At 38.7% G+C, this 15,447-nt stretch overlaps 3 protein-coding genes across 4 annotated transcripts in view; all 3 read right to left on the bottom strand.

Annotated features, from left to right (window-relative positions):
• Window positions 1-106: 106 nt before the first annotated feature.
• Window positions 107-1,977, bottom strand: LOC134812002 (beta-catenin-like protein 1). The gene has a single exon (XM_063819179.1). The coding sequence runs from the start codon at window positions 1,975-1,977 to the stop codon at window positions 331-333; it is 1,647 nt and encodes a 548-aa protein (XP_063675249.1). The 3' UTR covers window positions 107-330.
• LOC134812013 (U3 small nucleolar RNA-associated protein 18 homolog) lies at window positions 107-6,534 on the bottom strand. The gene is made up of 5 exons (XM_063819190.1): window positions 6,359-6,534; window positions 6,088-6,257; window positions 5,254-5,922; window positions 4,911-5,117; window positions 107-2,524 (listed from the first exon to the last, which is right to left on the bottom strand). The coding sequence occupies exons 1-5, from the start codon at window positions 6,531-6,533 to the stop codon at window positions 2,336-2,338; spliced, it is 1,410 nt and encodes a 469-aa protein (XP_063675260.1). The 5' UTR covers window position 6,534; the 3' UTR covers window positions 107-2,335.
• Window positions 6,535-6,711: 177 nt separating this feature from the next.
• Window positions 6,712-15,447, bottom strand: part of LOC134811988 (uncharacterized) — a 93,731-nt gene continuing 84,995 nt past the window's right edge. Inside the window, exons 2-7 of one of the 2 annotated variants that reach the window (XM_063819168.1) lie at window positions 9,835-9,990; window positions 9,532-9,663; window positions 9,117-9,237; window positions 8,640-8,863; window positions 8,269-8,448; window positions 6,712-8,110 (exon numbers count right to left, since the gene is read on the bottom strand). In XM_063819168.1, coding sequence (XP_063675238.1) covers window positions 7,166-8,110; window positions 8,269-8,448; window positions 8,640-8,863; window positions 9,117-9,237; window positions 9,532-9,663; window positions 9,835-9,981 — 1,749 coding nt within the window. In that variant the 5' untranslated portion in view covers window positions 9,982-9,990 and the 3' untranslated portion in view covers window positions 6,712-7,165. Of the gene's footprint in view, window positions 8,111-8,268; window positions 8,449-8,639; window positions 8,864-9,116; window positions 9,238-9,531; window positions 9,664-9,834; window positions 11,666-15,447 lie in introns of those variants that run through there. The other variant, XM_063819160.1, reaches the window with a different exon arrangement.

A 15,447-nucleotide genomic window follows, 5' to 3' on the forward strand; every position in this document is an offset into this window, starting at 1 on the left:
AGTTAAAGTGATCAGTCGAATTAAGAAGTAAAGCATGTTCACGTAAATAATCTTTGGAATTGGTTGGATTTTTAATTATTTAGAGAATAATAAAAAGAATTTAAGATAGCAACTTGTCATCTGTAAAACGTGAAAAACCACACAAAACATCCATCACAAATAATTTAAAGTTATTGCATAGTATTTGAATCTGAAAACTTTATTTCCACACTGGTCAAATATTTATTGCTATATTCGATCATCTTTCAACTCTCTTAGAACCATCACATGAAATGTTAAACTGTAAAAACGGTGATAAAACTAGTAATCACCCTCTTAAAACAACATTCTTCAAGTCAGCTGATTTATCATGTGATTAATGTTCAACTTTTCTTCGTTAGCCTTATTCTTATCATCGCCCAAACTGTCAGCATACTCCTGCATAATCTCCCTAACTGGCTCTAATGTCTCCCCCTTCAGATTTAACAGTTGTCTCACTCTATCAAAAACGGTGCTAATACCAGCAGTTCCTATACTGAGAATTATATAGTTTAGTCTCTGAAGTGTGAAGAGTCCAACGTCGAGTCTCTTCATATAAAACTCATTCTCCTTCTCCTCATCTACATCCTCCAATTGTAATTTCTCCTCTTCGATATCTCTGTCCACAGCCTTGGCTCGGTACAGATAGAAGAGATGAAGTTCAACAAGCCTGTCTACTTTGAGATGATCATCCTCAACAAACTTATTCATGAGTCTCTGGAGTTGGGAGCCTGATAAGTTTCTCAGCAGATGTGATATGATGGAGGTGACATGTTCCACCCACTCTTGTTCACTGAAACCACCACGTTTAACCTTCTTACCAGGAGTTTTCATGAAGCAAGGAAAGAGAGATCGTAGTCCGTATACATCTATAAACTTTGCGCAACAATTAATACCCTCATCTCCTTGGAGGGCAAAGTTGAGCACTTTGAGGGCAGGAGGTCGGGACATCTTTTTCTCTCGTAACATGAGGATCATCAGCTCTACACCCTCACCCTTTAGGAAGATATCCCTGTTTTCTGAAGCTAGCAAGGAGAGACAGAGACTATCAAACAAGTTGTGCATCATTTCCTGCTCTTCAGCTATTTGAGGGTTACGTCTCTTGTAGAGCGCCAGGGCTTGCAACATGGTGTCTATACCCTCTATGTTCCCTAGTTGGGTCCTATTAGAGACAGAGGATTGCAAAAGGATAGCAAGCAACTCAGAACAATACAACTTGTTCTGATCGAATGATCGTACCTTGAGTCTGTTAAGGATCCAGGCTAGGAGACCTTGTGTGAAGGCGTGATCTGCTAGTTCCGGATCTGCTTCCACTAAATTTTCAGCAATACCCAGAATGTTGTGGAGACCTTTGGCTTCATCCTCGTTTTTCTCGTCGAGAGCCTCGAGAACTTGAACAAGAACTGACATAATCTGGTTTTGGACAAGAGCTTCAACAAGCTCCAAAGCATCATCAATAGCTTCGTTGATAACATCAGTGTCAGTTAGTTCGTGAAGGAGATCAACCACTCCTAACACGATATCAGAGTTAGGATGCCCAAGAAGGGACACGATAAGCTTCACTCCTTTGCACTGTACCAGTACAGGGAACAGCTGGGGCTGTGTCGCTATAGTCAGACACTTTCCCACCTCCACATGAAGTTCTATCTCACTCTCCATGAACTTTTCCGGCTGTTCCGTGTGCTTGATGCGCAATTCCTGGTTCTTTGTGTACTTCTTCTCCAGATTCAGGATCATTCTCTTCACTGTTCCGTCGTCCATCTCTGCTGTTTTGTCTTCGTCCAGCTCCATCACCAAAGCCAGACGTTCTTCATCCGTCATGTCTTCGTAGTTCTTCTTCTGTGGTGCCTCCACTGCTTTGCGTTTGAACATGCCCTCGAAGTCTCCATCTCCATCACCATCAGGGGCACGTTTCAACGTACGGGCTGGTTGGAAGTCTAGTAATTCGTCTATATCCATCTGTAGGATCTACCTGATGGCATACGGGAGGTAAATATATTACCACTTATATATCGTTCAAAAATATCATAATTTAGGGAAAACTTGGAATTTAGTTTATAATTAAAATATTCAACTCACAATTATTTATTTAGGTTATCAACGATTAAAAGATAAAAGTTTACAACTTTTTTTGAGAAGTGACCATCACTACTATTATCCACACCGAAATTACAAAGACTTGGACACTGATTTAGCACTAGTTAAAATTCTAGTTAAAATCAAACAAAAACATACAGTCAGAATATACTAAACAAATTCCATCTCGTCAACTTTAATAAATTACCCTCAGTAAAAAGTCTAAAAACAGTTCCAAATCTCAATAAGACGGATAGTGTGTGAGTCTGTAAAGAAGAGCTTTCCCCTTGGTGGTCCCGACACCAATATAACCAGAGTTAGGAGAAAAGTGCATATCTGATACGTGGGCTAGGGGTGTGTTGGAGGTGGGCCAGTTTGGAACACATTGAAGAGAGTGGAGGTTTATCAGACGGAGCGAGTGTTTCAATTCCTGGGGAGGGATTATTTAATTAAATCATATGAAGAATTGGTTAATTTTTTGCTTTAGTCAACACTGTCCGGCACGCTCAAGTCACTATGTTCATTCTTTATCAACAAGCAGGCTTATTAAAAAATACATTCATTGTATGCATGGAATGCCAATTCGCATGCCAGTCCATTCTTAGGTCACAGGGGTCACAGTTGGATATTTTCCGACTCATTCATCAAATTAGTTCCTGTCTAAAGCCAATTAAAGTAAATTAAATAGAGCCAATCAGATGATGTAGATCGAACGCCGATATAATTCAGTTAAAGGACCAGTTAACTGAAAAATAGTCTCCAATTTGGCTAAGATTTAAATCAGCTGTGACAAACTGGTAAAGAATCGTATCGCCGAAAGAACCAACTCTCTAGCGTACGTGTAACGCGTGTTATTGCAATAATAAGCTGTGGCCTCGTGACGTCATAAAGTCCCTCAGTGCGCGCTTGCATATAGCGTAATACATTGCAAATGTTTATCATCGTCAATAAAACACGTGTAACTCACTCAAATTTTAGAATTATGACTATTACCCTAGTTCTCCAAAATCCTTATAGTTTTGGCTATCATCCTAACTAAAGGAATAGCTGATTGGCTGTACAGTGCTCACGTCATGATTATAAACAGTGATATAGGTTCTTGAACAGTGGCGGGTGAATGTACGGTTAGAAAGTTTCTGCTATTACAACTTATGTCATATGTGATAATTGTGGATTGATTTCATTGCTTAATTACACAAGCAGGGAGACTTTACCGATTATTTTTCCCCAGTCCATGAAACTCTAACGAATTTAGAAAGGATCTAGATAAGTAGGAGTTTGTTCAATTCCGAGAGCAATTATATTTATAGCATAGCGAAATTTCTAACTTTAATCCGAATGTGTCAGCCAGTACAGGAGACAAGAAGTCTGGCTACTTTACGGCCGTTCCTCTGGGACCATTAGTAGAAGTAGCTTCTATCAGAACAGTCACTCAACAGTGCCGTGGGAACAGAATTCCCGCCAAAATACCCGGTCTACCAAATAGTAATACTGATTGGAGTGTACGGTGTGAGGTGTGTTTTGAATTAGACTTACGGCTTACCTAGTTGTTATCCTAATTGCATTATCATCGGTACATAACATAAATAAACTACTGGTAAGTTTAAATACCAAGTGCAAACGTGTTCAGTCAATCGACCCACTTAACAACTATAGAATCTCCAAGACCCTATTATTCTCTGGCCATATAATACGGCACGATCGATTGTTAGATGGCTAAACGACCAACGTTAATCTATACAATTCTAAAACTATGAGCTAGCACTTTAATATAAAAATACACTTTTTATATTACTCCTGATTTTTACATTTCATGTAAAACATTGTCGCCACAGGTTGATCATGGACACTAACAGCTTAATTTGAGATAAATGACTTATGAGTTTCTCTAAAGTTAACTCTAAAGTTGTGTAGTCCAGTCATTTATGGACATTTATGGAAATGAACCTGCAAATGTTCTAATACTCACGAAACTTTGCACAGACCTTCCCGAAGTTATGAATAAACGATTTTCGTTTGGAGACATTTTTTTGACCGTGGAGAAAACCCAGGAGGGCCACGCCCATATTGACCCAATAACATAACCGACCCCTTGCTTCTGAAGGTCGTAGAGACTTCAAAATAGGCTTAAACGAAGCCGCATATGCATGTTTATATAGGAGTTATTGAGCAACACATGGCCTAAAATCCATACTTTTCGATAAATTCGCCTAAAACCATTTTGGGCGTGGTGCTGAGCCCATTTTCGATCGGATCGTGATAGTCTTTAGACAGGGTGCAAAAGAACCGCAATTAGCATATTAATATATGACTTACGAACAAACATATGCCTTAAAGTGCTTACTTTTTCAGTTATTGGCGAAAAACTGATTTTCGGTTCCAGAAATCATGCAAAACTATGGGTATCTGGTAAATTGGGCTATGAAGGCCCTAAAGGTTTTTGAATGTGTGTAAATTGTGCAGAATGGCCATGTTTATATACAACTTATGAAGCAAAATGTACCCTAAATTACTTACTTTTCGAGTTATTCGGGGGAAAAGATTGTATTATGTCCATTTTCTACCTGTAAAATACAGTCTAACGAGCTCCTCTGCGCGCGCAAGGGACTTTATGACGTCATCGCCAAAATAATACAAACGCTATTTACACGCGTTAGAGAGCAGTTAGAGATTTAGGAATTTCGACTCGTTGCTTAGTTTGCTATTTGTCACATTCTGTCAAAATATGAGGATAACTTTTTTTTCAGTTAACTGGTCCTTTAAATCAACTCTAAAGAAGCAGGACATCCACTGGGCACTGAGTTAAGAACACAAACCTTGCTAGAGATAGCGAGCAATTCTCCAGTGGAGTTGAAAACAGTCCTGTCAACCTCAGTAGTCAAGTTCATGAGAACACGCAGAGGTTTACTGCTAGTTTTATAGATATCGTCCTTGTTGTAGATGTTGACCACTCCACTGTCACTTCCTACTGCTACGTGACGTGACGAATGTCCTATCGAGGTCACGTGCAATGCGCCGTCGTCCTAGATGAATTGCATTTTATTTGTTTGCTATTAGAGCTGATGTTTATCAATTTTTCGGAGGTAATAAATTCAAGGAATTTTAGTAATTCCATAAACGTTTAGACCAAAAAAGGACAACGAATTAAATGAAACTGACCTGAAATTCGTTGATAATTTTCCATGTTCTCATATCCCACAGAGAACAAAAACCACCATGTCCCGCGGTTAATATGATATTATCAGTCAAAAATGAACTGCAATTAATCCGCGTGCGATGAGTAATACACTTCACAAGTTGCTTATCTTTAGCACTAAAAACTGAAAACAATCCATCATTGCCCTGAAACCCCAGATATTCTCCATTTTCTGACAGCACAAAGTTTTTGTAGTGAACATCCGGCCGATTTCTGATTCCAGCCATTTTGATTGCGGTACACTTGTTAAGATCAAACGTGTAAAAATGCGGTCGCTTTGATCCCAAAATAACCTCACTGCCATCGGCTGTAAACTTAGCACAGTCTATAGGAAAGTTTGCGAAATGGTGTCTATGAAGGTGCTTGTTATTTTCCCCGTCAACTTCAAACAAGTCTAAAGATTTGGAGTAGCCCGCAACAAAGCCAATAGTAGCGGCAGGATGAAACTCAAGAGATTTAACAACACATTTAGCTCCTTTCCGAGAGTTGAGGTTCTTACACCGGGTTACGGATAACTTCTTTACAGGGAGAGATTTACTGGGCTGGGTCATGTGACCTGTTGAGGCCAGGATTGAGGATTGGGAAGTCTTGTCACCAGTCGTCCAGTTTGGAGTGCCGTGGATCTTTTTGAACTGAGGTGAAAAGTGGGTTAATTTTTTGATTTTCCGTTCAATGGTCTGACCAAAATCATCAGAATAAAATTATGGGGATTTTAAGAAAAATTGTTGTTAATAAAGATAATTTATTTTCCTCGAAATATCGAAATTTCCCGCTTTAATAGGACCGTTCCTGCTTACCTGACTCCTGAGCTTGACCTCCAGCTGCCTCCCTGACATGGTGTCACCATCTCCCGTCCTGAGCTTCTTGGTGATGTTCCTGTCACCCAGACTGATCTCTCTGTCACACTCCTCCTCGTCACTCCACACTGCACGCTTTTCTCCTCTGTCTATCACAAACAGCGCATCATCTGGAAACAAAACAGTGTCAGTGGGATGCGGTGATTTCTTATAATTATCAGAGTTCCGAAACAGAATAACTGGTAAAAAAGTCATCACAATGAAGTCTCACCATGTGACGTTGATGGAGCCTTGTTAACAAACTGCTTCTCGATATCACCGAACAGTTCATTTTCTAGCTGCTCAGTTTCTGTCTGCAGATCAGGGGTTGTGGTGGATATCTCGTATGATTCAGTTGGTATAACAGGTTGTTTCCTAACCCCACCATTTGCACCTCGACGTAACATTTCTACTTGTGGTTATTTCATTGAGTTTATTTAATTCACAACAAATATCTCATTCATAGCAGATCTTTTTTGTTGTTGGTAATTTCAGTTGTTACATTTTATTGTGTTGAAGGAGTCCTGTTCTTAGGCACGTTTGGAGACCATAGATTTTCAGTACAATTTCAAGTAATGACAAAAGTTTATATATAAAAATAAACTGCTGTTTTTAAAATTATCAATACGGATTATATTGAAAATTAAATACAGTTTATTACTGTAAAATTATAAATAATATCTTCGGCAGTCGACACTTAAACAAATATATGTGATTCAGGCAGATGATCGGAAAGCAGCTCTGTGAGAAAGCAGAACTCAAAAGTGCACCTTTCCATGAAATGTAAACATTGTCAAGCACTCAAGCAGCACGTGGACTAACACGTGACCTAGCAGCACGTGGGCTTACATTAGTGGGTTGGTGGGTAAATCAGCTGCTATCATAAATCTTAACATTCAAACAAATATGTATCAAGTAACATCGTCATTAAAAGACTTAAGGCTGGTAACCAATAAAAGGTACATTTCAACAACAAGTCCCTCATGTTCAGTCAAGTGTTTTATGTGTTATGAGGGTGTTTTTGTTTTTAAAGTCACAGTTAATTTCTTGGTCCACCTCGTCCACGGCTTCCCCCTCTTCCTCTAGCGTTACCACGGTCTCCACCAGCACCACCACTTGGGGCACCACCTCTACCTCCAGCTCCGCGGCTGTTGAATCCACCTCTTCCACCGCCTTGGTTCCCTCCACGACTACTCTGGAAACCGCCACGACCACCCTGTAAGTTGCCTCCTTGGTAACCTCCGCCTTGGCTGTCACTTGGCTGGAAACCACCTCTCTGATTGCCACCCTGATAAGGTGCACTTTGGTTTCCACCTTGGAATCCACCTTGGCTACCACCCTGGTAACCACCACCACTTCCTCCACTACCACCCTGGTTGTACCCTTGGTTATATCCACCTTGGCCTGGATTACCACTAGCTGGTGTCTGATTGTAGCCGCCTTGTCCACCTTGGTTGTATCCACCTTGACTGCCCTGGTTATATCCACCTCCTTGGTTGGGGTTATTGTAACCACCACCACCAGTGCCGGGGTTGCTTCCATAGCCACTACTCTGACTGTCACTGCCTGGGTATTGCTGAATTGGGATATTGCTGGGATTGCTGCTGTTGTTGTTGGGATACTGCTGAATGTTGCCTTGGAATTGTCCGGGCTGACCAAACTGTTGAGTTGCTGCGTTGCTACCGTATTGTTGCACAGGCGGAGTAGGGTTGTTGAAGTTTCCTCCCATGTTTCCACCCATGTTAGGTCCAGGTCCACCAATTGGGGCATTGGGGCCAGGTCCTCCCATGTTGTTGTTGGGTCCGGGTCCACCCATGTTGTTAGGGCCAGGTCCACCCATGTTGTTGAAGCCGCCCATGTTGTTGACTGGGCCAGGAGGACCCTGACTGCCAGATCTGCCGACTGGTGCTACGTTAGGGGCTGGAGCGCCCTGACTTCCAGCTCTAGCTCCGTATGTTCCTCCTCCTCCCATCTGATTGTTGTACTGAAAAAGTGCAGATAAAATATATACAAAATCACCAAGAAGACATATGCCTGAGTCTCATTAAGACAAATATCGGGATCTCGTTGAGATGTAATTTTAGGAATCATTGTTAAAATAAGACCGAACAAATAAATATTAAAAAAAAACAAATATCTTACCCCTCCTTGGCCGCCGCCCTGGTTGTTGAAGTTACCCTGGTTGTTCTGATAACCACCACCCTGGTTATAACCACCTTGGTTACCAGCTGGAGCAGCAGCAGGTGCGCCACTCATGAAGTTGTCGTAGTCTAAGTTCTTGTCAGTTCCACCATTGTTCAGTTGCACTGACATCTCCAGGATCTACAAATATACAGATTAGTGACGCAGTCAACCAGGGGGGGGGGGGGCGGGGGGGCCGGGGGGAGGGGGGGGGGGGAGTCAACCAGGAACAAGACACAACCAGGAACAAGACACAATTGAACGCTTGTTTTACATTGCAATGAAATATCAAATACTTTTCTGAAGTGGTTCACAAGTTCAGTTATACTCACATCCTTGATAGCTTTGAGAGTGTTGTCGTTGTCTCCAGACACCGTGATGGTCCTCTCCTCTAACCCAGGGATAGAGTCGTCTCTGCCCATAACTTTGATCCAAACACTAAACTCGCTCTTCAGCCGTTTCACGTTCTCACCACCTTTACCGATACACTTTCCTGCTGCGTTAGCTCCCACTACTATTTTACACTGCTTCTTTCTTGTCTCGTCTATACTCGGACCTAGGGTACAATGGTGGGTTTAGTGAGTGTGTTTAGAGAAGGTAATTCTATTGAGCTGACTAAACTTACTTACTAACTTATACTACCCATCTCGCTTAGAATTAGTTTAATGTGGCTATGGCTATATTATATTATAGTATTTTTCATCAATAATTGAGGATATGACAGTTATTGAGGAATGAGGATATGACAGTATGATAACAAATAAAACTCATGAAGTGTAGGTGGTGACACCTATGAAGTGGATACTAACCTCGTCTGGGGTTATCGTTGGCTAACTTCTCCTGAATGGTCTGTATAGCTTTGACAATGTCCTCTGGGACACCCTCAATGTAGCAAGGTCTCTCGTTGGTGTTTGGGAAATATTTGTCGTTCTGAGAGGAAAAAAGGTGAAGGATTTATATACTAAAGTTCTAACTAACAGATAGTGTAAACAAAACGCTGGTATCTAATTATAAAACAGAATTATAAAACTTGCATTCTGCGCCAATTTTCTCTGTCAAAAGCAATTTAAATCATCACATGTGAAGGATTCAGTGAACAAAATCTTGAATAGTCAAAAGAAACTAATATTATTATCATTATATATAATATGATACATATATTATTATGCATTTTACCATCAGCTGAAGGAAATATCACATAATCCGGATAGCATGGATGATTACCTGAGAGAGTCTGATGAAACAACTGCTTTCTTCTTTTAGTTTCTTCATTTCTTCGCCTCCCTTGCCTATGATTGCTCCCACAAGAGAGTTAGGTACCAGAACCTTCATTCCGATTGCTCCTGGCTTCATTTGCTGAAATGTCCCCTCGTTAAAGAGTGGTATTGTTACACAGAACCAATAACCAATATTTTTTAACGTATATCTCGGGTAACGTTAGGAAAACAGCAAGTTAGTACTTTATCTTTGGCTAACTAACTAGTAACTATGCTATAGTTAGTTTTACCCCACCAGTTTTTTCCTCACCTTGAAACCCCGATCCTCTCTTCCGTCTCTGTCGCCTGCCTCGCTCCTCCAGGGGCGTTTGCGCTCTTCGCGTGAATCACTGCCACGTTCTCCACGGTTATCAACATCACTGCGGCGACCACGGTCTCGAGATTGGGTGTCGGACATGTCTTGAGCTAAATAGCGCTATGTTAAAAGCAATATAAATAGTGCACTAAATAGCACTAAATAGCACTAAATAGCGCTATGTTAGTTCCTTGCTGTTATCAGGTAGCTACTGGGTAGTAACCAGCTTAGTAACCAGCTTAGTAACTTACAAGCTTCAGCAAATAGTACACTTCCGTGATATCGTTAAATGATATAGAATTTCGATTACATATGCAGTGCTTATAGTTATATACTGTTATATTGTGTCTTAAAACAGCACCGGTCCATAAATGAACACATGGTAATTTTCTGGACGTAGATGAAGGAGTGCTGTTCTTCTTGTAAGCGCATTTTTATAAGGATTGCTGAGTATTATAGCTTCATTAAATTAGAGTATTGCATTGTTTGTAATGTAGTTAAGACCGAGGATTAAGTTTGTGTGTATCAGATCATGTCTACATGTGTGTTTACACCGTGACGAATTCATATGGATGTGTTATCAGCACATTCATACTCGATACTCATAAGCACATTGATTAATCGAAAATTATGCGTACCATTTGCCAACACCAAATTGTTACAACCCCAAATTCGATTAAACATTTATACAATTTTGCGCATAATTGATATGCAATATCTGTACGTAATTACGTAAATTTACGAGTTCAATAAACGAGTTGAATAGCAAGAGTGTGAAATTATCTTGACAAAGAAATGTAATATCATATATAATGATAAGTAGCATCTACTCGGTTCTGTAATCGACATCATTGCTTAAATTCGATTCACATGAAAACTTCAGTAAGTTATTATCAATACAAACAAATTGGATATTTAACAAGGTAAAATATAGTTTTCAGAATACAGATTACAGTTCCATATCATTTACATTCTGCATAGAATACGATACATAAGAATATTAACGAACAGATATTCATGGTCTCTGGTCTCGTGACAGAAACTCAGCATTGCACTGAGAAAACTAGATACAAATATTCCATCTATATTAAGATGTTATCTATGCCTGGGTGATGCAACTGTTGCTTAAACAGTGATACTGCTCTATATCTAGATGTAGCTATATAAAATTATCTCATGTATTCGTGTATACATTATTATTTTGCTGGTTTTTTACCTGACTAATGTTGGAATATCGATAGGAAACAAGTTTGGATGGAGAGGTCACAGTATCTTGATATTCATGCTGGCCAGTGACCATTCAGAGATTTGGCCCAGTCAGGAACCTTTTAATTTCTATTTCTTAAAATATGTTCTGAGCTTCTAAAGTTCTAAACTTGGATAACTTCGAATTCAAATTTGTATTCCCATTCGATTGATGAGAGTATCTTTTTTCTTTCTGTAGAATGGAATCCGCTAGAACAGGTATAAATGTGATATCTCTTCAGTGCAGAGCTTGATATGTACTTCTAGTATACAAGTTATATCAAATAGTATCATTATATCATCAAATAACAAGGCCACTAGCAACATGTTACACTCAGTCAGGATGTTTTGATGATATGAAACTCTTACTTGTAGGAAATTAATCTTATTTCCCAATGAAACAACACTGCATACGCATACGGAAATATTGGCTGTTTTGCAGAGGAAACTGAAAAGCCACCTTATCTGAGGCTAGGAACCAGGAGCCTAGTTATTTACCAAATGTATCACTGTAGGCGTTCGATGATTTTACCCAAACCAAGGTGTTTTACCCAGTGACATTGTGTTGCTTTAAAAAAATAATATAACCTCTGTGTTACCCTGTACACTTCAGTCGTAGAAATCAACTTTAATACTCTCACATTTCTAATAACACAGTACTGTAAATGCTTTCTGGTACAAACGATTCCGATCTGAATTCAGTAGTTGACAGTAAACGTGTTGCACTGTTCCGTCTGCTTCACTTTCTTCTCAGGATAAGGCAGGTTAAAATGCTTTTACAGCTTTTACATGTGGAGTAACTTGGTTTCAAATTTGTCCCCTTTTTACAGATGTCTAGCAAACCATATTTAAATGTTTTGCATTATGTTGTAAATACTTCGTTTTTGGACGGTAGATATGTCAAGAGGATTGCTGAAGGGATTTGCATTGAATGTTAGTAGCAAAACTTAAAACCTACAGTCTAAATTTGTATATTTACTGCTCTGTTTTAAGTACATAGACTAACTGCATGGCATTTTATCTTAGGCACTTATCTTAAGAGCATGTTTCTGACATTAAATGTGAAAATTTGATTCAACTAAATAAGTAATTTTGTGTTTCTTATAGTCACCCTATGAAAACATTGACAGTTTCTACAGATTATATGCTTGTCAGTTGATGCTTATCTACTCTACAGCCATGCAGTTAGTCACAATGAAATACAATGATATCCTATTTTCAAAACTAAAACGTTACCTTTGTAGACAGAGAGCCCAAATCCAGAGTAAGATCTTGTAACAGTGAAATGGCAAAATAGTATATTAAATATTGATATTCACTCTAGGAATTATGGAATACTCAAACTGTACACATATGCCATTGGGAGGTAGCTCATATATTTATGATACAGGGTGGCCCATAAAAGACTACCCATCCTTATCTCTTAAAATTGTAACAGGTCGTTGAGATCTTGATAATTATTTTAAAAACAAAAAGTGGCATAACTTATGTTCTGATAAATATTTTTGCTTCTAAATTTCACAGAATGTTAATAACAAGTAGCTAAACCTTTGTGGCAAGTTTTGTGTAAGTGCGAGCTTCACTGCGCTTATTTGACCAATTTAGCCCCTGAGCGAGCTAGCTTGAATTTCTCACCCAGAACTGTTTACATAGGTTAATAGGAACCACCAAAAAAATCCTGGGTAAAAAAATCAAAAAACCAGCGATTTATTCACGTTTTAACAATTCTATTCACCATGATCCATCGACATTCCATTCTCTCTATATTTTAACTGATAAGGACTTTCACAGATGACGCTTCCTGCTTGTTTATATCGTTCTTCTCACATGGAATGTGCGATGCATCATGGTGAATAGAATTGGTAAAACATAAATAAATGGTGGTTTTTTAATTTTTTTACCCAGGATTTTTTTTGGTGGTTCCTATTAACCAACATGTAAACAGTTCTGGGTGAGAAATTAAAGCTAGCACCCTCAGGAGCTAACTTTGTCAGACAAGCTCAGACTCACACAAAACTTGGCACGAAGTTGTGTCTAATTATGATTGGCATTCTCTAAAAATTTGAAGCAAAAATATTAATCAGAACATAAGTTATGGCGCTTTTCCATTCTGAAATAAAATAATTAGCAAGATCTCAGCGACCTGTTACAATTTTAAGAGATAAGGATGGGTAGTCTTTTATGGGCCACCCTGTACAATAATTACTCTACAGGGAGTACACACCATTGCAGAGGCAGCATTTTGTGATATTGACAGGGGCCTAAAATGAGTTCAATCAATATTAACGTTTGTAATCCAGGTCAGGCAATATGCTAGATTTTCAGGAATGTTATATATTTGTACTTGAGTCCTAATTCAAGATAGCGAAGTCCAATGAATAATTTTAGGTCAGCTGAGAACATCTCAAAGAGCTATTTATTACGGGCAGTCCATCTCAATATAAACTGGGTTCATTCTAAAGTTGTTGCATTTCCCTGTATTTACCCTTCATGCTGTAGCAAATGTCAATATTACATATCTATTCACGATCTATAATCTGAAAGAACAGTGTTTTTAGCATAAGCGTTCAGGTAATAAAGTATGTGCTGTGTTTGATATGTTCAAAAAGAACACTCCATTCAGAAAGAACAGTATATAGATAAACAATTTTGTTTCACTTAAGGTCTTGTATAGTTAATAAATGTGGTCTCCATGTTCTGTAAGATACATGATGATCCACGACAATTATAGAAATATCATTTTTATGTATCAACAGTAATAAAGCATAGGTATCGTATCTGCTATTCCAGCAAGACTTTCTTAAAAGTCAACTAAGAAGCACTCTACTAAATCTAACCTAATATATTTCAGTGTACTGACATACTGTCTTGTAGTCCTTATTTCATTAAATCAAAAGAACGGTGCAGTGGATGTGAAATAGTTACAACATACCTCGAAAATCTGTTGGAAAGTTCCATTTCTGTTACCATCTTTTCAGAACACATCAAAGAACTGGAGTCTGTTATCCTTGGTGACCACCTTTAAGGGTGGAGTCATTTAAACAAAGGCACATTTAGACACAATTGAAACTTCTATGTGGATGAACTGTCAGCACCAAATATTAATGTCTGTTGCCGAAGTAAGAAAACTTGCCATGCATTAACAATAATGATGTCAAAAACAAGTTCTGAATAAGAAGCATTGTTACAAAAAATGTAAGGAAGGGGGCCTTGAATCTTCTAGAGAAATACCTGAATCACAGAACGACAGTCCTTGTCTGGTCACTGGTTTAACTTTGGTTAACGACATGAGATTGCTGTGGGAGTAGTGGTCATGCAACCATTAATGTCATATCACATGACTCAATTAAAGATAATTATAAAATCATTCATTGTACATTAAAGATTAGAAAAAAGTGACCACTTATAAACTTGAGCTGGGAGTTGGGCCATATTTTTCTGATAATCAAATCATAAATCAATGCCAAACGAATCATATGGCTCAACTCACCACTAATAACCATGTGTTACAGTCATACTGGTCGAGTTGTGCTGAGTGTGGGTTACCACCTCAATCAGAGACAGTACGAAGGACCTTAATCAGAGACAGTCCTCTCGCTTTGTTAACATAGTTTTTTGCTATTATGGTTTACAGTGCACTACATGTGAATTTGAAGGGTACCCTGTTGATTTGGCAAGTCCCTCTTCACTAGACCCTTAATCACAGTTTCTCGGTCATTCGGCTTAGTAGACCTTAGCAGAGCCCTAACGAAGTTCTTAGCTCATCGTATTAACTGATAGAACTGTACGGGCTCTCACCTGGAACCTTCCGATTACAGATTATAAACTGCACAACTACATCACTAAGAGTCACATAATATGCAAACACAGAATAACAGCTTATAGAAATGTATCAATTACAAAAGAAGATTAGGTTATACCGTTAATCGATAATTGATTAATGTTTTAAACTGTATAGGAAAAGTGTGTCAAACAGTATATATACATTATACGTTCAAATAAATCAAGTGATTGGCAGAGCACAATCAAATTTTTAGTGTTGCAATTGGCAGAGCACAATTCATTGCTAGGTCAATAATTTATTTTTTAAAAACATTTTAACAAAACACATGTTTACTGTATACGCAAAAGAAATTTAATACCTATAGGATAAACAAAGATGTAGTAGGTTAGACGTATGGCTGAGCTAAAGGAGTATTACATGGTATCATACTAGAGGACGCCTAAATGAAACTTAAAGTTAATTCAAATTTAAGTGAGATCAATTCCACAGATCATGATCAGAAACACAATTAAACAGTACGGAAAACATAGTCGAAGCAT

The sequence above is a fragment of the Bolinopsis microptera genome, chromosome 1, assembly GCF_026151205.1.
Source record: "Bolinopsis microptera isolate Bmic1 chromosome 1, MBARI_Bmic_1.0, whole genome shotgun sequence".
NCBI lineage: Eukaryota > Metazoa > Ctenophora > Tentaculata > Lobata > Bolinopsidae > Bolinopsis > Bolinopsis microptera.

Bases quoted from the DNA above. Each gene is read 5' to 3' on its own strand.
- LOC134812002 (XM_063819179.1), bottom strand. From the start codon at position 1,977: ATGGATATAGACGAATTACTAGACTTCCAACCAGCCCGTACGTTGAAA.
- LOC134812013 (XM_063819190.1), bottom strand. From the start codon at position 6,533: ATGTTACGTCGAGGTGCAAATGGTGGGGTTAGGAAACAACCTGTTATA. The intron at 5,118-5,253 runs GTCAGTTTCATT...CAATTCATCTAG, and splicing joins AAATTATCAACGAATTTCAG to GACGACGGCGCATTGCACGT. The intron at 2,525-4,910 runs GTTTGTGTTCTT...ATCCCTCCCCAG, and splicing joins TGCTCGCTATCTCTAGCAAG to GAATTGAAACACTCGCTCCG.